Below are 24474 nucleotides of genomic sequence, written 5' to 3' on the forward strand. Positions count from 1 at the left end.
GAAGACCCAACACAGCAAAAATAAATAAATGAAGTAATAAACTCCTACCCCCAACATAAAAAAAAAAAATCACTTCTGAGGTCCCACTTCATTGTTTTACACTCAAGGCAACTCCCAAGACCCAGGGATAAGGGGTGTGGCCACCTGTTTTTCTGATTCTTGGGCCAGTGCTCTTGGACAATGCCAAGGCTCCCTCCCTTCTCCCCACAAGTCTCATAACATAATGCCTTATGACGCCATGTCTGTCCCATAGAGTCATTAAAATGAGAACCTCTTATTTTGAGCTGAAACAGATGTGCACATTGATCTTGCTCTCTGTAAATGCTACTCTATCTCGGGCATATCCTAGTCCTGTCTGCAGTTCTTACTGTATACCACACTCCACGCCAAATCTTGACTGAAGGACTTAAAAAAAATACCTTCAAAGTGACGTGCTACTGCAGATTTGTTCAGATAACAGCCCAGTTAACCCTCTGCCTCCTCAATTTCCATTTATCCATCAACAGGTCTTAACTCTGGCTGCATAGTAGAATTGACCTTCAGAAAAAGAAAGATCTGTGCTCACACCCCATCCCCACAGGCTCTGATTTGATCAGTCCAGTGGGGGGAACCTAAGCATGGTAGCTGGAGATTCCACTAAGATGCTTCTACATGTAGCCAGGATTGCAAATCACTGAGCTATTTGATTTAGTATCAGAGACTATCAAAAGCTTTACTTTTAAGATATTTTTTAAGAAATCATGTATTAAGTGATTGGTCTATGAATAAAGTCCTCACAGATAACTAAGATAATCATCCTTACTATTAAGAATGATTCAGTGTATCTCTGAGAAATAGGAAGGATACTTTATATACTGCAGATCTAAAGATAAGCCCTGAATTGCTCTAAAAGGGAGGCATCACTAACTCTGATGTTCTCTTCCAGATTTACAATGTCCATTATACCATGAGTATCAATGGGAAATTACAAGATGGGTCAATGGAAATAGATGCTGGGAACAACTTGGAGACCTTTAAAATGGGAAGTGGAGCTGAAGAAGCGATTGAAGTTAATGATTTCCAGAATGTAAGTATATTTCATGCATTTAGGAGTTTAACCAGGGAAGCCTGGGAGACTTCTCATTCAGGGAGAAGGAGCGCCCCTCACACACATCCAAATGGGAAGGAACTGTTCTTTTTGGCAGCCATGGTACCACTAACCCACCTGCACCGTGCAGCGTATTCTCTCTGAGAGAGGACCACTCTGTGTCCTTTACATTTTCAAAATGAAAAAGCAACACCTTAGCATTGGAAAAAACCAAGTTCTTAGAACTATACAAAGTCTCGGCAGAGGGACTTCCCTGGTGGCACAGTGGTTAAGAATCCGCCTGCCAATGCAGGGGACACGGGTTCAAGCCCTGGTCTGGGAAGATCCCACATGCCACGGAGCAACTAAGCCTGTGCGTCACAACTACTGAGCCTGCGCTCTAGAGCCCACGAGCCATAGCTACTGAGCCTGCACACCTAGAGCCCATGCTCCGCAACAAGAGAAGCCACCGCAATGAGAAACCACCGCAATCAGAAGCCCACGCACCACAACAAAAAGTAGCCCCTGCTCGCCGCAAGTAGAGAAAGCCCACGAGCAGCAGCGAAGTCCCAACACGGCCAAAAATTAATTAATTAATTAATTTTTTAAAAAACTTAAAAAAAAAAGTTTTGGCAGAAAGACTTGCGAGAGCTATTTCTTTCCAAGCAGCTTTCTTAACACAGTGAATAAAATGCTCAAGCTCCTCTAGAACATTGCAAGGTCTGAAAGTGGCACTTGTCAAGAGGAGGGAAACTTTAATGACCTAATAATCTCATCAACAACAGGTGGGATCTATTTATACATGTTTCTCAATTCTTCAAATTTCCCGTTTAATCCAGGAAGTGAGCATGGAGAAATTCCCCTGGTGTATCATCTGCTTTCTGACTATGGCCTATTACAGATGAAACCTTCGAGTCTCCTTTGAAAAGGGCACACATGTTTGCTTTCAAAAATTCAATTTACAGGCAGTTGGAGACATTAAGCCACGCATTGATGCTTCAGTGGACATCTGTGAACTGAAGTGTCACTGCAGGCCTCCTCTCTGGATGGCCACCATAAATATCTTCCTCTCTTTCATGTTCTGAGATGAGAAAGAGGCATCACTGTTTGTGCTCTCCTGTTAAATCTGTAGATGGAGTCGGTGAGACTTCATGAAAAAAGACTCTTGAAAATAATGTCTCTCCTGATAGTTTATTGGCCTGCAAACCTCTCATCGACCTGTCTTCCTCTGACTGATGAGAAAAACTAGAGATGCTTTTCATTCGAATGAAAGAACTCCCCTTGTTGATACCCAAACACACTTCACAAGCCCTTTTGAATAACAAACAGATGCTAACCTCAGAGCCCGGCTGATGTTACACATTATTTGATGATGACAAGGGCTGGCTGTGTTCAGCGTGGGCTCTGCCCCGGGACCAAGCTCTGCAGCCCCATGTGTGCGTGGCTGCATTTCGCTTAGTCATAGCTTTGCAGATGGTTCTGGTCAAGGCACAGGGATAATTTCTCTGGACCTATTAAAGGCTTTTACTGCAAGACTGAGGACAAGGTAAAAGGGATGTTTTCCTTTGCACTGCTCAATATAAAATTATAAAATGTGACTCCCACACATGCTTTATTCATCCAACCCAGAACAAAATTGAATACCCAGGATATGCCACAATATCAAGATATGCAAAGGTGGTTATGCAGTTAAATAAGAAAAGATCCATCTCTCTCAAGATATGCACGTATCAGGAATATCCTTTTAAAATAGTTAATCCTGGGCTTCCCTGGTGACGCAGTGGTTAAGAATCCACCTGCCAATGCAGGGAACATGGGTTCGAGCCCTGGTCTGAGAAGATCCCACATGCCACGGAGCGGTTAATCCTGAGAGCCACAACTACTGAGCCCACGTGCCACAACTACTGAAGCCCGCACACATGGAGCCCATGCTCCCCATCAAGTCGCCGCAATAAGAAGCCTGCGCACCGCAACGAAGAGTAGCCCCTGATTGCCGCAACTAGAGAAAGCCCGCGCGCAGTGAGGAAGACACAATGCAGCCAAAAATAAATTTACTAAAAAAAAAATTTAATCCCAAACCTATATTTCTGTTTTATAATCCTTTGGTTCTAATAATGGTATTGATTGTGTTTTGTTCTCAGAGGCCAATGGGGCCACACATATTTTATAAACTGATCAATCCTCTTTGAAAGCTTCCACATTTCTCTAAGTCAGAACTGGTGAGTAGAACATTTTTTTGATGGACTGAACCCGTTATGGATTTAAATAAGCCCAGACTTTTGAAAACCCATGAATCAGCCACTATGGTACCTGCAGTATTACTTTCTCCTGTATTCCAAACTGTCAGTCAAATTCAGGAAGTGTTATTGGAGCCCACTGTGTGCAAGGGATGGTGTGAAGCATGGAGGATGCAAAGATGACTGACACTTGTTCCCTCCCTCAAGGACCTTACAGTCCGTGTCCAGGAGGCGGACATCCACACAGAAGTGGTTTCAGGTCAGGCCGGGAAACACGCTGCCATGGAGCTATGAACAGAAACGTGGAGCCATCGAGAGGAGGAGGCCATCGCTGTCAGTTGGGGGAGGGAGCATGTTTTACAGAGGTGGCGAGGAAGCTGAATCCAGTCTCTGAAAATCCCAACCCCGAATTAATTTTTGGAGACAGAGTTTTGGGTGAAGTAGAAAAGAATAGCTTTATTGCTTTGCCAGGCAAAGGGAGCCACAGTGGGCTAATGCCCTCAGAACTGTGTGTCCCAACCTGGAGAGGGAGTGAGGAGTTTATAGTAATGGTTCAAAAAGGGTGTGATCAGCTCAGCTCATGGACATTCTTCTGATGGGTTGGTGGTGAGGAGTCAGCATCATCCACCTTCCGGTTCCAACTGGTCTGGGGTCTACAGGCTTGTGGGCAGCACACAGTTAACTTCTCCCACCTGGAGGGGGTTTCAGTATCTGCAAAACAGATCAAAGATATTGTTGTTTGTATTCCTTGATGGGGAACCAGGACCCTGCCCCAAGGCTGCGCTATTGTTTCTTGACTGTGCCTCCCTGGCCTCTGCATCCCTTCCCTTCCTTAATTAGCAACTGTTTGAACCTGCCCGTTGGAACTCAGGGAAGATCCTGAAGGCTGTGATGCCTATTTCCTGTAACCAAAGAAATAGGGGACACAGAAAGGCTTTTGTGCCCAGGAGCCCCACAGAGACCTGTCATTATCAGCAACAGTTGAATCAGGTCTGGAAGAATGGAAGAAGAATTTTGGCCGGCAGAGAAGCTGGCGCAGGGCTTTCCAGGCCCAGGGAAGACTATGCAATACCCGTGCTCAGGTCTGCTCCCAAGTTCTAAGTAGCCCGGGAGGTGGCAAAGATGAGAAAATGGAGTTGCAGGTGGGGCCAGAGTAGGAAAGTTTCTGAATTGTAAGTGAACAGCCTTCCCCGCTAACCGCACCAAGACTGTAGTAGAGCCAATGGATAAAAAAAGCCCCCTGAGAGCCAATGGATAAAAAAAGCCCCCTGAGAGGGAATTAGCACTGAACAAAGGGAATTAGCACTGAACAAAGAGGGAATTAGCACTGAACAAAGGGCTCCAGGCTCTACACTGTTAGAGAAAAGGTTGTTCAGGACACTTGTTAAAGAAGGTGAGGCGGACTTCATTCAAGGCAGGCTACTACCGTGGGGTTTTGTAGTAGGAGAGAGAGAGTGGGCTCAGCCCCGAATACAATAAGGAAAAGTGGGGATTTATAGCCAAAGAACAGGGTGGAGGTGTTGGTGGATGGAAAATTACTAAGAGGTTCTTTGCTAAACTGACCTAACAGGATTTTTGCTGCAGGCAGGTCAAGGAGATCAGATATCCAGGTTGATCAGACCAAGGCTGACTCAGCAGGATTCTTGCTAAAACTGGAATAAACGGGCCAAGACAGAGCCCAAGGTTGGGGCCTAGTAAGCAGAGGACCCAGAGGAGCCTGACTAGAGTTAGGTCAGGATAGTCTTTGTCAATACCCTGTGGAACACAGAAGCTAAGTTTGTTGATAATATATGAGTTACTTTCTAGAAAGTTACACCCTCAATAGCATGAGTGATGTTGGTCTAAGCCAACCCTCTCAGACCTAATGACCCATTTATATAACAAAAATCCTGGTTAGAAATTAAGATAGAATAAACTGATATATACAGATTTTCACTATACGACGCTTTTGACTTTGTGTATATTTGAAATTTTTAATTTAAAAAGCTGGGAAAAGGGGAAAAAGTCAGGGGGTGGGAAAGGATAGCACAACCTTCCTGGTAGGTAAGTAGGTTATTGGTTTCAAGAATCAGTATGGCCCCCAACTATAACATAAAGAAAAAATAAATTGAAAGTAATTTATAATAAAATTTGGACTTGAGCCTGATGTACTAGAAAACATCATAAAAGTCATATGCTTGGGTCACTGTCTGTGCCACAGCCTAAAATGCAGATTGACCTAAGTGTGTGTTAACGAATTAGATACCAGGTAATTTTCTCAAACAGTAAACGAAAGTACCATTTTTTCTCCATTTGCAGAGTAATTCCAGTCCTAGGAAATTGGTTGTACATTAAGACTATACCAAACATCACTCTTTTATATGTAAAACGGTGTTATGTTCTAGGCACAGATGCTTACCATCAGGTTTTTCACCCAGGACTCTAGGTGGTTCGTTCTTCAGGGCCCCCCTGAGCTGGTTGGGATCTGACACCCCTGGGCCCCACCCAACAAAAGCCCAGAGAGACCCCAGTTTTTGTGACAATAAAAAACTCCCTCAAAAGTTTCTAAATGGCCCCCTGGGGAAAGGACCCCTTGCCCTCCTTGGAAACTTCTGGTTTAAGCCACAGAAATAAATGAGATCCCCTAGAAAGAAAAAAATTGTGCAGCTAACATGAGATTAGCCGACTCGATAAAAGGATGTTAGATCACTGGGATCCTCACTCATTACCTTTTTAGCAAATTTCTTCATTATCACCAGCTTCTAAGGTTTTGTTTGTTTGCAAAAACAGGATATTTTCTTGACTTTCCCTTCCCTCTGTTTAATCTCTTAACATGTCTGGCTGTTTGATATGGATTTGTAGCTAGACAGGGTGGTTAATAAGTGTGAACTCCTTCCCACAGGGCCCATCCCTATGGGGTTTCGGTTTTCTATGCAGCCTGTAGACTGTCAGAACTAACTCAATACATACTACACTCACATTCAGGGCTGTGAATCCTTCCAGAGTGTCAGTTCTCTCCCTGGGGATATGGTAATAGCTCTATGGTGTTTCCTCCCTGGCATCTCAGATTCAGAGGCTATGAGAGTTTGAAGTTAAAAGAACATATCACATAGAGGGGCAGTAATCCCCCTCCCCTGCCTTCTGTTTTTCAAACCATGCGCCCTAGATTTACAAGTAGAATAAGAACAGCAGACCTTCCAGAGATAGCATGGTAGAGAGCAGTGGTTCACCAAGTGTGTTCATTAGGCCACCAGCAGCAGCAGCACCTGAGTGCTTCTTAGAAGTATACAGTTTAGCCCCCACTCCAGACCTCCTGAATCAGAAACTCTCGGGGAGGGGACCAACACAGTATTTTATTTAACAAGTCCTCCAGGTGATTGGAATACAAGGGAAAGTTTGTGAGCCACTAGTACAGAAGAAACTTGGGTCCAGAGGCTGTGTCTTAGTCCCTTGAGGCTGCTATAACAAATTGCCATAGACTGAGTGACTCTTAAACAACAGAAATTTGTTTCTCATAGTTCTGGAGGCTGGAAAGTCCAAGCTTAAGGTGCCAGCAGGTTGTGTGTCTAGTGAGGGTCTTGCTTTCTGGCTCACAGACAGCTGTCTTCTCACTGTGTCCTCACATGGCAGAAGGGGGAAGGAGCTCTCTGGGAAAAGGGCACTAATCCCATTCATGAGGGCTCCACCCTCATGACCTCATCACTTCCCAAAGGCCCACTTCTGGGTACCATCCCATGGGGGGTTAGGTTTCAACATAGGAAGGTGGGGGGACACAGACATTCAGTGCATAGCAGGCTGTTTCAGTTATTTTAAAACTTTGTTACCCTGAACAAGTTTCTTTCTCCCTAAACTGGTGGTCCTCAGCTCCAGTTGTACGTTATAAACACATGGGGAGCTTTTAAGCATGCCAGTGTCTGGGCACGGCCCCAGGCCAATTAAATGGGAATCTCTGAGGAGAGGCCCAGGCCTCTGTGTTTTTAAAATCTTTCCAGGTGATTTTGGTGCAGAGTCGAGACCCTCTGCAGTAAGCCTGGAGTCCATCCTCTGTAAAGGGGGGTCGGGGGGGGTCATGCCGCCACCTCTCTCTGGGTGAGAGGTGACACTGGGAGGAATAAGTGAAATGTGTATGTGGCCAATCAGGCTGCAAGGCGGATAACGAGAAGCTTCAGGAAGAAGGAGCCTTTCCTTCTCCTCTCCAGTCTGTCACCCACCCCGTTTTGCAGGGCTCCTGGCTCTGAGATTCCATATGGTGTAACCGTCCATGAATATAGTCAAGCATGAATGACGTTTGACTTTGTTCTTCATTTAAGAGGGCTGACTCCTGAGCCAGGCCCCTAGGTTGATAAAGGCTTTTCTTCTTCCCGCTCCTTGGTGTTGACGTTAGAACAAGTTCTGTATCTTCCTGACATTTGTCTCAGTTCAACAGAAGATTGATCAGTTGAGATGTTCAGATTTGTGTTGGTATCTACATTATGATGGCATAAAATTTGTAGGTCTTTAATACCGCTTTTGGCCACTCACTAGTCATGAAATTAACCAGCAGAGTGAAAGTAAACACTCTTGGGTCAGAACATACCGTTATGCCTGATGCGCTCCGCGGGCGGAGTCAGTGCCCAGCGGTCAGCCAAGACTGGAGCCTTGCGGCTGAGGTTTCCCTTGAGGCTGTTCCCTAGGCAGAGGAGGAGACACTGTTTATATCTCACAGGGGACGAAAACAAAACGTCCAAGTCCTTGGATAAGGTCTAGGAGCAAAATTCAGTTCCCAGTGTTATAGAAAGCTACTATTTACTCTGGGCTCAGCGACTTAGGAAAAATCCGAACTGATGGAATTAATAAATTGGACCAACATCTTTTGAGAACCTTTGTGGGAGCACCAGACAAACAAAAACAAAAAAGAAAACATTCAGATCGATCTCAAGCTTAGAGCTGAGTAGGGAGGTGACATTCACAAGGAGCAAGGGCCCTGAGAGCCAAGTGCCAAATGAGGGATGAAGATGGGAGGGCTTTCAGGGAGTTAGAGAGCGGGAAGCCCACTTAGCCTGGGATGGCCAGAGAAAGCTGCACAGGAAAGATGGCATTTCATCTGAGCTTGGCGGGATGGATGGAGCAATGAACAGCTCTGTCAGCTTGGAGGCAGCCCCTGGCAGGGGCCTCCCCATCACACGGTCTAAAGCACCATCCCCTGTCACTCCTATCTCTGCACTCTGCTTTATTTTTCTCCATAGCACTTAATGCCACCTGACTTTATCTCTGTTGTTTTATTTTTGGTAAATAACACTAAAAGATAAGCTCCATGGGGGCAGAGACTCCATCTGTTTTGTTCATCCCTGTACCCAGGACCTGGAATGGTGCCTAGCTCACAGTAGACACTCAATACACTGAATAAATGAATGGATGGATAGACGGATGGATAAACTTTTGTTTCCTAGGGCATCACAGGAATCCGTTTTGCTGGAGGGGAGAAGTGCTACATCAAAGCACAGGTGAAGGCTCGAGTTCCTGAGGTGGGCACCGTGACCAAGCAGAGCATCTCCTCTGAACTGGTGGGTACCAGCCTGCACCACACAGCAAGGGCTTTGGGTAGACATTGAAGGTACAACCCTTTCTGTCTCTAGTTCCTGGATAGGTTCATGACCAGAACATAAGTTCTCTTTCTTCTCTGCCAAAGGAACTTAATTATTTTGGTCCTACTCATTGGTTCCAAGTGATCATTCTTACATGATGTAGTATAATTGGAGGTTTTGGAAAACCAGATTTTAAAGTACATAAAGGGGATTGGTCATGACATGGCCCTTATTTGCCTGATGTTAGGGAACTATCTGATCAGTGATTACGACAACCTAAAGGGGACTTCCCTGGTGGTGCGGTGGTTTAGAATCTGCCTTCCAATGCAGAGGACGCAGGTTTGATCCCTGGTCAGGGAACTAGATCACGCATGCCGCAACTAAGAGTTGGCATGCCACAACTAAGCAGCCCACCTGCTGCAACTAAGACCCAGTGCAACCAAAATAATTTTTTAAAAAAATGACAACTTAAAGGACTTCATGGGCTTCCCTGATGGTTCAGTGGTTGGGAATCCGACTGCCAATGCAGGGGACACAGGTTCGAGCCCGGGTCAGGGAGGATCCCACATGCCGCGGAGCAACTAAGTCCGTGAGCCACAGCTGCTGAGCCTGCGCTCTGGAGCCCGCGAGCCACAACTACTGAGCCCACGTGCTGCAACTGCTGAGGCCCGCGTGCCAAGAGCCCGTGCTCCCCAACAAGAGAAGCCACTGCAATGAGAAGCCCGCACACTGCAACAAAGAGTAGCCCCCGCTTGCCACAACTAGAGAAAGCCCATGCGCAGCAACGAAAACCCAACGCAGGCAAAAATAAATACATTTAAAAATAATAATAATAAAGGACTTCACGTGTTAGGATCTTTTCATTAAAAGGGCCTCAGGAGCCTCAAGCCTCACTCCAGCCTCAGCGCCGCTCAGCAGGGGGATTTCCTCCTGAAAATTCACCATAGCTGATCCCTTAGCCTCTGCTGGAAAGCAGCAACAGGGCGCTCCTTCCCTGTGCATCAGGCACCTTCATGGGAGGCAGTTCTAATTGTTTTGCCCTACGTTGAGCTGAGTGACTCCCTCTGCAATTTCTTCCCACTGGTTCAAGTTCAGCCCAAGGAGGCTACTCAACATATATCGAATTCCTTTCCTGTGTGTCAGGCTTGTGAGGTGCTTTAAACATTGTTCACCCATTTATTATTAATAGCTTGCCTTTGAGCTTGGTTTTATAAAAATTTATGTTAAGAATTGCACAGAGAGTTATAAAGACACATGTAACAATAATACCTTACACTTATTTGGTGCTTTAGGGCTTACAGAGTAACCGCACTCGTTCTCATCTTCCACTTGAGTTGTGGCAGGGTAGGGTGGGAAAAAAATGGACTTTGGAAAAAGTGGGTTCAAATCCCAGCTCTGACCCTTGCTATGGATGTGACTTCAACTCTTTGAGCCTCAGATTTGCCACCTACAAACTACAGTGTGCGCCCTGTCCCCACGGCCCTGAACTCGATAATGAATAGACGGCTGCTGCTTTCATTCTTAATTTTATTATGATCACTTTGATCTTTCCAGTATCCCCGAGAGGGAGATATATCAGGCATCAGCTCCCTCAGGGCAGCTGAGGAAGAACAAGAATAAGCAAAAGTGCCTGGAAACTGTCCAATTGTTTGCTCTCCTAGGAGCAGCCCCAGGTGTCTCAAAACAAGAGCTAAAACCAACCCGTGAGTTTTAAAAGTTGGCTCTCATGTCCTCAGTATCTCCTCTACTCCCAGTTTCCCCACCATTCATCCTGTGAGATGGGTTCCAGCCCTTCATCCCTCTCGTGATTCTCCTCTGATCATGATCTGGTTTGTTCCCCATGAGCTGCGCCCTTCAGAACACAAGTGTGGACCCACTGGTACAGAGTCTAAAAATGAGACGGAGACCGCCTGTGTTCTGACCTTGAACATCCCTTATTGCATTACCTTTTTTTTTAATGGTCCTATCACTCAGTTTCTGTTATGAAGCCTTTAGTGAACTAATAACTCTTGACATTTCCCCCATGAGTGGATATAAAGAACCAACTCCTCAACCATAGCCGACCGAGATTTTATCATAAGTTTGCAGTTCATTTTCTGATTTTTTTAAAAACAAGGTGGGGGTTTTTTTCTGATTTTTTTTTTTTTTTTTTTTGGCTGCATTGGGTCTTCGTTGCTGCGTGCGGGCTTTCTCTAGTTGCGGCGAGCAGGGGCTACTCTTCGTTGCGGTGCACGGGCTTCCCATTGCGGTGGCTTCTCTTGTTGCGGAGCATGGGTTCTAGGAGTGCAGGCTTCAGCAGTTGTGCTCATGTGCTCAGTAGTTGTGGCGCACGGGCTTAGTTGCTCCATGGCACGTGGGATCTTTCCAGACCAGGGACCGAACCCTTGTCCCCTGCATTGGCAGGCGGATTCTTAACCATTTTGCCACCAGGGAAGTCCCTTTTCCTGATTTTTAAAAACAATACTTTGTCATTGTAGAAATTTGGGAAATACATAAAAGAATAGAGGAGAAAATCACCCACAATTGCATAATCCACAGATAGCTAATGTTAATGTTTTGGTGGATTTTCTCCATGTGCAAATGTATGTGATATTCTTTTCATAATTGAAGTTATACTGGTGTACATTCTTATTATTTTCACTTAACTTTAGGTCTTCTAAAATGTAGATTATAATGGATGTATTGTATGTCATCATATGATTATAATTTTAAAAGTCTTTTGTTCTTGAATACAGGTATCTTCAATTTTCCATTTTTCAAATAATAATAATAATTCAAAATAATTTTTTGAATACAGATATAATTCACTGTGGTGAATAGTTTTGTATTGAAATCTTTGCCTCTGAGTCTTTTCTTAGGCCATAGAGGTGAATGCTTTTTCTCGTGTTTTGGTTGTTTATAGGGTGTGTGGTGGCTTCTCTGGTGGACAAAAGCAAATTCAGGCAACGTGTTTGTGGGAATCAGGAATGTGTCTGGCTGTCAGTAGCAGCACATTACACTTAGAGTGACTTAGACAAATAAGGACTTTTCTCCACAGTAAGTAATGTGGAGGTAGGCAGCCCCAGACATTGGCACCGTGGCCAGCATCTCTGATTTTTTCGTCCTTTCCTTTCAGCTCTAAACATCAACCACGCAGTCAAGTAAGGAAGGCAGGAAGACGCTGAGTAGTGTCAACCATGGTTTCCCTTAACTCGGGAAAAGCTGGATGCCTTCTCAGCCCCGCAACACACTTTAGCGTGGATCGCATTGTCTAGAGCTGTTCACATGGGCACCCCTAGCTGCCGGGGAGTCTGAGAAAGCAGGTGCCTCCCCTGGGGCCAGCAGATTGCTGCCACCAACAAAAGCAGGATTGTGTTGCAAGGAAAGGGAGGGAGGGAGGAAGGAGATGGGTCGGCAGCTGAAAGTATGTGCCGTACGCTTTTTATTTAACATCATACACTTTTTTTTTTTTTTTTTGCGGTACGCGGGCCTCTCACGGTTGCGGCCTCTCCCGTTGTGGAGCACAGGCTCCGGACGCGCAGGCTCAGCGGCCATGGCTCACGGGCCCAGCCGCTCCGCGGCATGTGGGATCTTCCCGGACCGGGGCACGAACCCGTGTCCCCTGCATCGGCAGGCGGACTCTCGACCACTGCGCCACCAGGGAAGCCCAACATCGTACACTTTTTATTTAACACCCCTAGCTTGTAGGTTGCGCGCACGTGCATTCTTCCTATCGCCCCATTCTGTGCCCACACACTTTAGGTTGTGATGGGGTGGATTTATGCACCACTAGCTCTCATACATTTTTCATCAGTTTTGTATAACTTTTATTTTATTTATTTTTAAAAAAATTTATTTTAGGCTACGTTTATTTGGATCTTCATTGCTGCGCTCGGGCTTTCTCTAGTTGCGGCGAGCAGGGGCTACTATTCATGGCGGTGCACGGGCTTCTCATTGCGGTGGCTTCTCTTGTTGCGGAGCACGGGCTCTAGGCGCCTGGGCTCAGGCGCTGTGGCTCACGGGCTGTAGAGAGCAGGCTCAGTAGTTGTGGCGCACGGGCTTAGCTGCTCTGCGGCATGTGGGATCTTCCCGGACCAGGCCTCGAACCCGCGTACCCTGCATTGGCAGGCGGATTCTTAACGACTGCGCCACCAGGGAAGCCCAGTTTTGTATAACTTTTAAAAGCTCCTATACCCAAAGAACATTCACTTCCTGGATGGAGCCATTTAACTTAAGGTAAATAACTGGATTACCTGAGTGTTAGCTACCTCCAATAACTTTAACTTGTTTTAAGGCAGCCAGAAGCCTGAGGGAGAAAGCATAAATGAAGTGCTGCTATTAGCTAAAAAATAAGAAAACATTTTAATTTCTCCAGCCTACAACCTATTGCAAACTAATAAATGCATGAAAGGAGCAACCTGGCAAAATAAATTTGTCTCCTAGGTTATCAAACTATTCTCAGCATCTCGCTGTAGAAGAAAACTCAGCATTTAGCTTTGAAATCTCAGTGGTGTGCTTGATGCAGAGAACATCTGAAATACGTTTTGTTATAGCTGGGAAATGTAGAAATGGTTTATGTTAAATACTACTTTGAACTGAAGACATTAAAGAACCGATTGCCGGCTTTTTCCATCGTGGTTTGGCAGTGGCAGAACAAGCCCCCAAAGGACTTTCACTTCACACGAAGGGCTCCTCTATCCTTTATCAGATTCCAGAGTCCGTTCAGTTGCTTTTCCTCTAAAACATCTTTGATCAAAAACATCAGGTTAACCTAAATCTCAAAGTTGACATCAAGTAATTTTCACTTTCCACTCAGGACGCTCATATTCACACATTCGAGTTATCCAAAGGCAGGATGGCATGAGGGGTGTGGAATGTTGCGAGAAAAGCTACAGAGAGAAGAGATTAGAACTTCAGAGTGTGTGTGTGTGTGGGTGCGTGCGCACGTGTGCGAACGCGAACGCACACACATATACACAGAGAATTCTCATTAAGTTTTCTTTTAAATTTTGTTGAAGTATAGTTGATTTACAATGTTTTGTTAACTTCTGCTTACAGCAAAGTGACTTAGTTGAACAGATATATATTCTTTTCATATTCTTTTCCATTATGGTTTATCACAGTGTATTGAATATAGTTCCCTGTGCTCTACAGTAGGACCTTGTTGTTTATCCATCCTATATATACTAGTTTGCACCTGCTAATCCCAAACTCATTAAGTTTTTATAGGGCGAGATAATCTTTTACCAACACATGAATCTTAATAGGTAGCATGTTCCATGCCCACTTTGTTCAGTGCATTTCATTTTCACTTACTTACAGGAAGGCAAGATCATGCCTGTTAAATACGAAGAAAATTCTCTCATCTGGGTGGCTGTAGACCAGCCCGTGAAGGACGACAGCTTCTTGAGTTCTAAAATCTTAGAACTCTGTGGCGACCTTCCTATTTTCTGGCTTAAACCAACCTATCCCAAAGGTAACATTTTAATTCTAAGACGCTGCTTGGAATTCTCCCTGCCCTGGTGAGGTTCCTGTGAGCCCCTGCATGGGCCCAAGCATGTGACAAGGAAGATGAATCCGGGTGCACATCACAGTGTCACAGTAATTGGCATGAGACATCAAAGGGAAGGGAAAGGACAGCCGTGAATGTCGCAGGGCAGGGCCAGAGCAGCGGGGTGACAGGAAGCAGGTGGGCCCGGAACACCTCTGCCTTACCTGCGGATTTTATTTATGACACTCCCACTGCTTCCGCTCTGCCCCTAATCTCTGTTGTTTGCACTTTGCAATTTTACATTTTTTTGTTCCTAAAGCAGAGAATCAGGGGTCTAAGAAGCTGTTACACCGCCGAATCCTTATTATGGTCAAACCTTGAATTCTGGGGCAGCCAAAAGCAGCTGTGGGCATAGGCTGAGATTCCTTAAGTTCAAGGTCCACTTCCAAGTCCGGGGAAAATAAGTGAAGGGCCCCTGGGGTTCAGAGGTAGGTTGGAGCACCCTGTGGGCTGTTTCCGGGTGGAGAAGGGCAGCTGATGAGCTCTGCAGGCCAGGCTCTTTTCCTGGATTTTGTCTGTCTCCAGGGCTGCTCTCTTGGTTCCCATCCCAGTCACCCCACTGGCCTCCCAAAGTCCTACTTTGTAGCTCTGGCTCAAGCGGGGGGAAAAGGCCCCTCTCCTAGCACAGCCTAGATAGGCTATGTTCTCAGAAAGATTATGTTGAACTCAGAGAGAGAGCAGCATGGAAATAAAGAAAACACAGGAATTAAACCCACCAGACTTAGGAGAGGGGAACGAGCAGTTACTATTTAACGGGTGCAGGTTTCAGTTTTGTAAGATGAAAACTGTTCGGGAGATAGATGGTGATGACGTTTGCAGAGCCATATGCCTGTACTTAATGCCACTTAACTGTACACCTAAAAATGGTTAGAATGGTAAGTTTTATATATATTTTACCACAATTGGAATAAACAAGGACTTCCCTAGCCGTCCAGTGTTTAAGACTCTGCGTTTCCAATTCAGGGAGCATGGGTTTGATCCCTGGTCGGGGAACTGAGATCCCACATGCCACGCACGGTGCGGCCAAAAATTTAAAACACACACACACACACACACACACACACACACACACACACTCCAGGTTTCTGATTCTGCCATGGCTAACTTATTCCTACAGTTCACAAGTCTTATTCAGCTCCAAAGCTTGGATAAGACGGTTACTTTTTAGCCCAGGCAAAGCAAATAGGATGCAATTTATAAGCTGCTGGAAGTGGCTGACTGGAAGAGTGGGCTGAGAATTCCAAAGCTACACGCATGCTCAGTGAGAAGGAATCCTCTGAGCGGTGTCTGCCACAACTCTAGGGGCTGCCAAATGGACCATCGCTTTTGCCATCCTAGGTCTTGCCCCAGCGGGTGGTCGCAACTCAATTCTCTGGCCATTTACAAGTTCTGGCTTTCAGTTCCCCACTTGCCTCCACGTGGAATGGGCCTTCTTGCCTTCCACTACCCAGGAACTCCTTCTCCAATACCTTGTCACCTTTTCCAGTCAAGGACAAAAGTTTCCAACTCTGCTACATGTAGCCCTCTCTCTGATCACTTTCTGTTTGAGGACATGCTTCTTACCCAGAGAGTTCATTCATGGATTCATTCATTCATTCAACAAACATTTATTGACACGTTTATTATGTGCCATTTATTTGTTCTAGGCACCTGGAATGTGCTGATGAACAGAAGAGACAAGAATCCATGCCCCCCAGGAGTTTTACGTTGTAGCTAAAGGGAGACAGTACATAAACACTAAACTAAAATAAGGAAACCGTATGGGATGATCCAAGGTTCTATGGAAAAAGAGCAGGGCAAGGGGTCTGGGGGTGGGGTTGGGAAGGCAGCGCTCTTGGCAGTGCTGGGATGACTGATAAAATGAGAACCGTCACCCTCTGGGAAAGAGCTTGTTTCCTACATCCAAGATGTGACTTGGCCCCTCACAGCTAACAGCATGACCGAATCTTTTTTTTTTGTGCAGCATGCGGGATCTTAGTTCTCCAACCAGGGATCGAACCTGTGCCCCCTGCATTGGGAGCACAGACTCTTAACTACTTGGACTGCCAGGGAAATCCCATGAGCACATCTTAAGTATTCAATTATGTATCATTAAGTATTAATTACACATCGTAAGTATTCAGTCATCACACCATCCATCCAAGAATTACATGCATTACATACAACACCAGAAAAGTAGAAACCACCTAAATGGCCCCAGATTTGAAAAGGATTAAATAAGTGTTGGTGTAGTCATAGGATGGAATATCATAGACATTAAAAGTGAGGGAATTTTTTTCCAGTCTCATAAATGCAGTCATATTTTACAATAAAGTTAACAAAATGAAACCCTCCCTGAGGATGCCTGGCTCCCCGCCACCTAATTCTAATAAAAGCCTCCCAGCTCCAGGGTCCAGCAACCCCTGCCCTTGGATCTTTATGCTGGCAGGTTATCAGTGTCATGTAGCCATATCATCAGAGACCCTGGGAATGACGCTGTACAAGGTCAGAGGAAAGCGGGGAGGGGGGGTGGGAGCTGAAGTCTGCTGAGCTCGGGCTGTGTACCAGGCACCGTACTGTGCTAGAGCTTTACATCTTGTCCTCATTTAATCTTTGCCAACAACTGTCCAGCTAACTAGTAATATTCCCACTTTATAGGTGAATAAACTAAGGTTCAGAGATTGAATCACTCTCCTGAGGTCATTGTTAGTTAAAACAAGTGGAGTTGCTAAAAAAAAAAAAAAAAAAAGGAGTGAAGTTGAGGTTTGAATCCAGGTTTCCCTGATGCCTCTCCAGCCCTGCCACAGAAACCAAGAAGCTATCTGGGGAAGCTATGCACGGCTGGACGCACATGCATGCCCTTACAGATAACATAGCATCATATCATCATCATCACCTGATGCTTGAGGGCTTATGATATGCCAAACACTATGCTAGAACCCTTAGAAACAAATTCTCCTGAACTCTATTACTATCCTCTGAATTAGATACTATTATTATCCCCGTTTTACTGAAGAAGAAACTGAGACTCAGATGCCAAAGCCACCCTGTGTGGTCCTCTCTCCATTCTTGTTACTCGGCAGCCATCAGTCCTGCTGCAGGACCCCATGAGGCATTGTGGAGGATGAGGGCAGTGGGCTGGAAGCCAGAGAAGTTCATGTTCGACCCTCTTCTCTGCCACCTTCTGTGATCTCGGCCAAGTCACTTGGTCTTTCCGAGCCTTGTTGCCCTTTTGTATAAAAGTATCTGCTTATTCTATCCCAAATGATTTTTAAAAGAATCAACCAAGATAATAGTAAATCCTCTGAAAACTGTAAAGCTTTATACCTATATAGTAAACTCATGAGGAATGTGTAGGGCGGCAAGTAACAGAATAGCAGACCAACAGTGGTTTCAACAAATACGGGTTGACTTTTTTCATACAGCCAGAAGTCTGGAGGTAGGTTTTTTGCACTATCGTCAACTCTCTTTCTAGCTCACCATCTGCTATCTGTGGCATGCTGGCTTGTCATCCTTGTGCCTATCACTTCTGGTCACATAACCCAGATGTCACATCTGCATTCGAGGAAGACGGACGAGATGGAGGAAGCTGTATCTGTCCCCTTTTAGAAAGCAAAAGCTTTCCCAGAAACTGCACTAGCATAGTCTGCTTACGTGTCATCTGGCCATTCCTAATTGCAAGGGAGTCTAGCGAAATAAGTGCTGTTTTACTTTCTCAGCCCCTAAGTAGAGGCAGGCAAAGAAAAAGGGAACTGAGAATGGATTCTGTCAGTTATCTTACAACACCTGCCTCAGTTAGTATGATAAACCAAATTCTGATTATCTGATGTTTAACTACTAACCCAAGACTGTGAAACATGCTTTATTCTTATGAAAATCATTAATACAAATTTAAATAGGATCTGGTCGTATGTGTTTTAATATCCTTCTCTTATGTTTTTCACCCTGATAAACACAGAATTTCCTTAATTATTCAAATAAAGGAATTAACTTACAGCAAGTTTTGGGTTTTTTTGGGCAGAAATCCAGAGAGAAAGAAGAGAATTGGTAAGAAAAGTTGTTACAACAATGACCACAAGAAGATTACGCAGTGGCCCATGGGGCAACCCAGGGCCTGGAAGACCAAATAACGAAACCAGACCCAGTGTTCAAGAGGATTCAGAGCCCTTCAATCCAGACAACCCTTACCACGTGTGTACTGGTGTTTGTATGACAGGTTCAGATGACTGCACTAAACCCAGCACTGAAGCAGTGATGTTTCTGCTTGAGATTTCAAATAAGCATCTAGTATTCAACTGAGACTTTTACCCAATTATTTAAAAAAATACATCTTTCGTTTGTTGCAGGGTTTATAAATGAGGGTAACAACTCCAGCATTGCTTCTGTAGTGTAAAATCCTGATTGGTTGTACTCCTTGTTCAAAGTTGTTTTCTGTGCTCTCCTTTTTTGAGTCACAGGCGAATTTATACAGACAAATTCATATCAGGAATTTGATGATTTAAAAATATTTCCGAGAGTGTGCCCTGCAGGCAACACACAGGATGAAAGTATTCTCTTTCCTCCTTTATATCCGCTTTATTCGTCCATTCAACAGACATTCGTTGAGAACCTGCTCTTTTCCAGGCCCTGTGCACACAGACAGGAGTAACTTCTGCCCTTGAGGTCACTCAGTCCATTCGAGAGACAGACTCACATATGGGGATCAAACACTTTAGACAGAAACCTCGAGAACTGATGTTTGTAAGGATGACACCAACATGCTAAAAACTTCTCAAATCTTCAATGAAATGTAGTTTTACCATTCCTATACTTTGCAGGGAGTGAAAATAGAAAAATAAGTACTTATGTGTAACTAGTGTTTTAATTGAAAAAATAATACATGCATGTATTTTTTTAAAACAGTATAAAAATGTATACAATGAAAAGTGAGTTTCCCTTCTACCACAGACACCCTCCCCTGAGCAACCTGTTAACAATGGCTATTTGCCCAGTTCCTTTGTATAAGTGTACACACACACACACACACATTTTTAACACAAAAAGCATACACAACTTCCACTTTGCTGGCTTTTCAGTTCCAATACAGTATTTTGGAAGCTTTTTTGTATCTCTTATATGGATCCACCTCATTCATTTTAATGGCACCATTATATTCCATTGTGTGGATAAATGTACAGAAATTGAACGAGTTCTGCTTTGGTGGACATGTATTTTCCTCGAATACCGTTTTTTTTTTAAACTTTTAATTTTATTTATTTATTTATTTCTCTGCATTGGGTCTTCATTGCTGCATGGGGGCTTTCTCTAGTTGTGGTGAGCGGTGGCTACTCTTTGTTGGGGTGCACGGGCTTCTCACTGCGGTGGCTTCTCTTGTTGCGGAGCATGGGCTCTAGGTGTGCAGGCTTCAGTAGCTGTGGCACGCAGGCTCAGTAGTTGTGGCGCACGGGCTTAGCGGCTCCGTGGCATGTGGGATCTTCCCGCACCAGGGCTCGAACCCATGTCCCCTGCATTGGCAGGCGGATTCTTAACCAATGCCCCACCAGAGGAGTCCCTCCTCAAATAGTGTTAATAAGATACACCTTGTACATGCTTCATAGGGTATGGGAAGGAGTAAATGAGGTAATGCAGGTGAAGCTCTTAGCACAGTGCTGGGCGCATAGGAAGCACTACCTTACTCCATGCTAGCTATTAGTCTATACCTCTTGTACACTGTAGGAGTATATCTTTAGCACTAATACTGAAACATGGGTCTGCTGGGTCAAAGAATTTTACATTTTAATGGAGGACACTAAATTGTCTTCCGGGGAATTACAGCAGCTACATGTCTTCAAATGGTAATGAAAGGCCTAATTTATTATCAAACTTTTAAAAAGTCTTGGGTGTAAAACTGTATCTCCTGGTTATCTTTATCTTGCCAGTCTTTAGTTATGTGTAAGATTGAGCATCTTTTCATACACAGAGAAGTCACTTGTACATTTTCTTTCCTCGTTTCATGTGTTGCAAATATATTTTCTAGTTTACCATTTTAGACTAATATATTTTAGAAAGATTTAGAGCAAAAAAGTATTTTTTTTTAAGTAACCCAAGGCTTACCAGATAACTCAGGACACCACAGTACTTCATTCCCTAAAGCTCAAAGAATAATAAAGAAATAAAATCTGGGACTTCCCTGGTGGCGCAGTGGTTAAGAATCCCGCTGCCAATGAAGGCGGCACGCGTAATCCATCCCTGGTCCAGGAAAATCCCACATGCCGTGCAGCAATTAAGCCTGTGCGCCACAACTACTGAGCCTGCACTCTAGAGCCCTCAAGCCACAACTACTGAGCCCATGTGCTGCAACTACTGAGGCCCGTGTGCCTAGAGCCCGTGCTCCGCAACAAGAGAAGCCACTGCAATGAGAAGCCCGCGCACCGCAACGAAGAGGGGCCCCCGCCCACCCCAACTAGAGAAAGCCCGTGTGCAACAACAGAGACCCAACGCAGACAAAAAACAAAAACAAAAACTGAATAGGCAAACAGAAAATTTAATATAGTTTATTCTCTAGGTAGCTGGCCTAGCTGCATCTGGTTCTAGGGATGAGGGCATCAGCCCCTCCACAGAAGGGCAGGATGTGACTGCCCTGCTTTCAGGCTTAAGTGATCCATATTCTTGAAAAAATTTCACTGATAACAGTTTTTTCCTTTATTACATGTTGAGCTTTAAGCAGGAACACCTTCCCCGTCCTTCACATATCCCTTTAAGGAAATATCTCAGGGCAAGAACCTGAGATTTCTGCCAACTTTTTAATCCTAACAAACTTTTGTTGAACCCTCAGGTGAGGAAATGCCTCAACCAACAGGCTTTTTGACTACTGCCCTGGAAGAGTCAGCGACAATTAATGAATGAGGCAGTTTTTAATTTTGCTGTCCCAGATGAACCTATTTCAAGAGATAAGGGGGAAAAAATGTCTAAAGGGGAGAGTCTAAAGAATTTTTTAAAAAATGGTGTTAAGAGAGTAAGACAAATACTTTGATGACAAAATCTGAACATAGGCTGTGTCAGATGGTGTTAATGAATTGTTAGTTTTGTGAGGTGTGATAATGGCAGTGTGGTGCAGGAAAATGCTATCTTATTTTGGTAAGACATTCTAATGTATTTATGGGTGAAATGTCACAATGCCCTCAAGTCTCTTTAAATTTACTTCAGAATTTAAAATACTTTTTAAAAAATCAAATTTGACAAAAGGTTGGCAATTGTCAAATCTAGATGTTTGGCACACAATTTTCTCCACTTTCCAATACGTTGGAAATTTCTCATAATAGAAAGCACCCCCTCACACACACACAGCAAAAAAAGTTGAATAAAGACTTTTTTAAAAGTATACCAGAAAGGTGATAGGGTTGCTTAAGTTCTCTTAGCTCAAGCCTAACCTATGTTGGTGCTGCATCTCCCCAAGTTATTCTTCCAGGAAAGAGGCTTAAATTGAACAAAGAATTTACATGAATGATAAGGGCTTTTTGCCAGTGTAATTCAATGCCATATTAAAGAGGATATAGACTCTTTACCCCTAGAAATCCATGAAAAGGAAAACCAGATATTACATAACTTGGCAGGGGCACGTTTCTTCCAGTTCTGTGATCTCTCCGGCAGTGAAAATAGGGTTCTGTAGGTGACTTTTACTTCGATACGAGTTTGTATTTATGTAACTATAATGATGGCACATAGAAACTAGAAGATAAAGTTTAAGGTCTTGAAGTTTTACACCGTATGGTGTCTTCTTCTGAGTGTTACAGATCCTTATGTTGACACGAAGGCAGAAGCTAAGTGACCTGGCAGTGTTCTCAGCCAGTTCAAGTGGAATAGCAATCTGCTGTTAGCCTGGATCAATGAGTTTCAAAATGTGCTCCCCAGAGCCCTGGAAGCCATTACTACAAGAAGGAACCAGGGTGCCGCAGCAGTGGCAGAAACGCCACTTTTGAATCACGCTCCCTGTTTTCCTATTTAAAACAAATTGAGTCACTAGTGAGTGGTAACCATGGCTCATTTAAGGCATGGAGAAACTTCACCATAACATTCAAAAAACAAAAAAAAAACAAACCTTCCTGCCAGTGACAGATTAGCTAGGATGGAAGTTCCCTGATGTTAGAAGGATTTCTGAATTATAAGGTTTAAAGACTGAAAACTTCTTACAGAAAATAATGCTGATTTCTGGTAGCAGTGAGACATTCAGGACCTTATTTTAAAATAACGTGGATGCTATAAACTTCTCATTATGAAGGAGACACAAATAATTCTCTTTTATTTCACAGCAGCAGGAAGGAGAAGGCATGACATTCGACCCTAGATTGGATCATGAAGGAATCTGCTGTATAGAATGCAGGCGGAGCTACACCCACTGCCAGAAGATCTGTGAACCACTGGGGGGCTATTATCCATGGCCTTATAATTACCAGGGTTGCCGTTCAGTCTGTAGAGTTGTCATGCCATGTAGCTGGTGGGTGGCCCGCATCTTGGGCATTGTGTGAAATCACTTCATATACCAGGTGCTGTAAAGAATTAACTCCAGAAACAACCAAAGTTTGAGGCATCTTGATGCTGAAGGGACCACAAAGTATTTTATATTCCATCTGAGCAATGTTATTCGAGACACTTAACAGAATATTTTTGAACTGCTTTACAGAACTTTATCCAGAATTGCAAATGTACTGAAAGGGTAGTTTAAGTCTAAAATATCATCATAATCCTTTTATTACTTGCTCTTTTTTGCTTTTCTTTGCCAGTAAGGCCTGCTTTTAAGACTTCCTTACCAAGCTATTTTGAAATAATCATGAAAAATTATTTACAATTTGTCAAAGATCTCAACTGTACACTTGAGTTCCTTTTAAATCGTCACTAAAACAATTGTCTTCTGTGGTTATTTGTACATAATTCCTCAGTTGTTCTTAACCTTTATTGTTCTTTCCCAGTCTTGCAAATGTGCCCCCAGAGTTCCTAGATAAAAACATAGACAGAAAAGGGAAAACAAGACATATAATGGCATCTGAGAGTGAACACTATAAGGCAGCTCATAGGAAGTTCTTTATCTATACTATGTGTTGGCATGTGATTAAGAGGTGGCTGCCCTGTTAACAGTCACCCCCAAGAAAAGAGAATTAGCAAGCATTAGGATACAGAGGAAAAATGCAGGCGAAGGTAAATCAGACTTGTGGGGAAAGGACTTTCATTGACATTCTGAAAACCAGGTCTTCACACCCTTTCAGTCTGCTTTCAGAAAGTGGTCATTGGGCATGAAGCAGCATAATGATTTCTACCTTTGCAGTACAAATCAGGCTGCTGATGTAGTCCAATTACCAACAAGTTACTCTCCTAGTAACAGGGCTGGCAGTGTGGCTTGACAGACACGGCTGAGGAGGAATGGCTTATGTATCTATAATGACATAAAGAATCTCAGGAACAAGGACTGTCTTTAAAAACTGAAATATTAGATCAGGAAGATGAGCAGGTATTTCATGTTTTTGACATTTTAGTTTTGACTCTCATAGTTTAAGAGATTAAGAACTTTCTTAAGGAAAATAAAAGTTTTCCAAAACAACACAAAGATTCAGAGATGAAAGGTCTTGATACCATGACAGTCCCATAGTCTATATACACCATACTACTGTATATCTAGTGTTGCCAATTTACATCTGTAAAGTCATACGGAATTTTTAAAACTTGGTTATGAGATGAACGCTCATATACCTGCATTTAATGGAGTGTACAGCAAGCTAGTCTTTGGAGAAAAAAGGGATGAAGGAAAGATACACATTGAATTATATGTAATGATCACACTGTTCAGGCAGCAGCAACTTCCTACAGCTACAAATTTTACACGTTGAGTTTTCAAAATGGTTGTCACTCTACTAACTAAGCAAATAAGTGCCAATGGTTCTGCACACCGTCTCCCACCTCACCACCCAGCAAACTGTATGTACTTGGTTCTGGAAATAAAAGGAAAAAAAAAAAGATTGAGCCAGTGATCCCACCCCACAAGAGCCTGTGGTCTAATGAGAGAACAGATGATTGGGATTCGGTACACCAAAGGCCTTGATGAAGATGGGATCATTGGGCTTCTTGGAGAAAGAATGCCTTCAATGGGTA

General features: G+C 43.9%; 1 protein-coding gene across 2 annotated transcripts in view; it reads left to right on the forward strand.

The window, feature by feature from the left end:
* Positions 1–23183, forward strand: part of CNMD (chondromodulin) — a 28541-nt gene extending 5358 nt beyond the window's left edge. The window contains exons 3-7 of one of the 2 annotated variants that reach the window (XM_027116139.1): positions 926–1066; positions 8712–8825; positions 14148–14301; positions 18377–18546; positions 22644–23183. In XM_027116139.1, the coding sequence (XP_026971940.1) occupies positions 926–1066; positions 8712–8825; positions 14148–14301; positions 18377–18546; positions 22644–22859 (795 nt within the window). In that variant the 3' untranslated portion in view covers positions 22860–23183. The remainder of the gene's footprint in view (positions 1–925; positions 1067–8711; positions 8826–14147; positions 14302–18376; positions 18547–22643) is intronic. The other variant, XM_027116140.1, reaches the window with a different exon arrangement.
* Positions 23184–24474: the final 1291 nt, after the last annotated feature.

This window comes from Aethalodelphis obliquidens, unplaced genomic scaffold (genome assembly GCF_003676395.1).
Source record: "Aethalodelphis obliquidens isolate GAN/ISIS:26980383/991018 unplaced genomic scaffold, ASM367639v1 scaffold16, whole genome shotgun sequence".
In the NCBI taxonomy this organism is placed as follows: domain Eukaryota; kingdom Metazoa; phylum Chordata; class Mammalia; order Artiodactyla; family Delphinidae; genus Aethalodelphis; species Aethalodelphis obliquidens.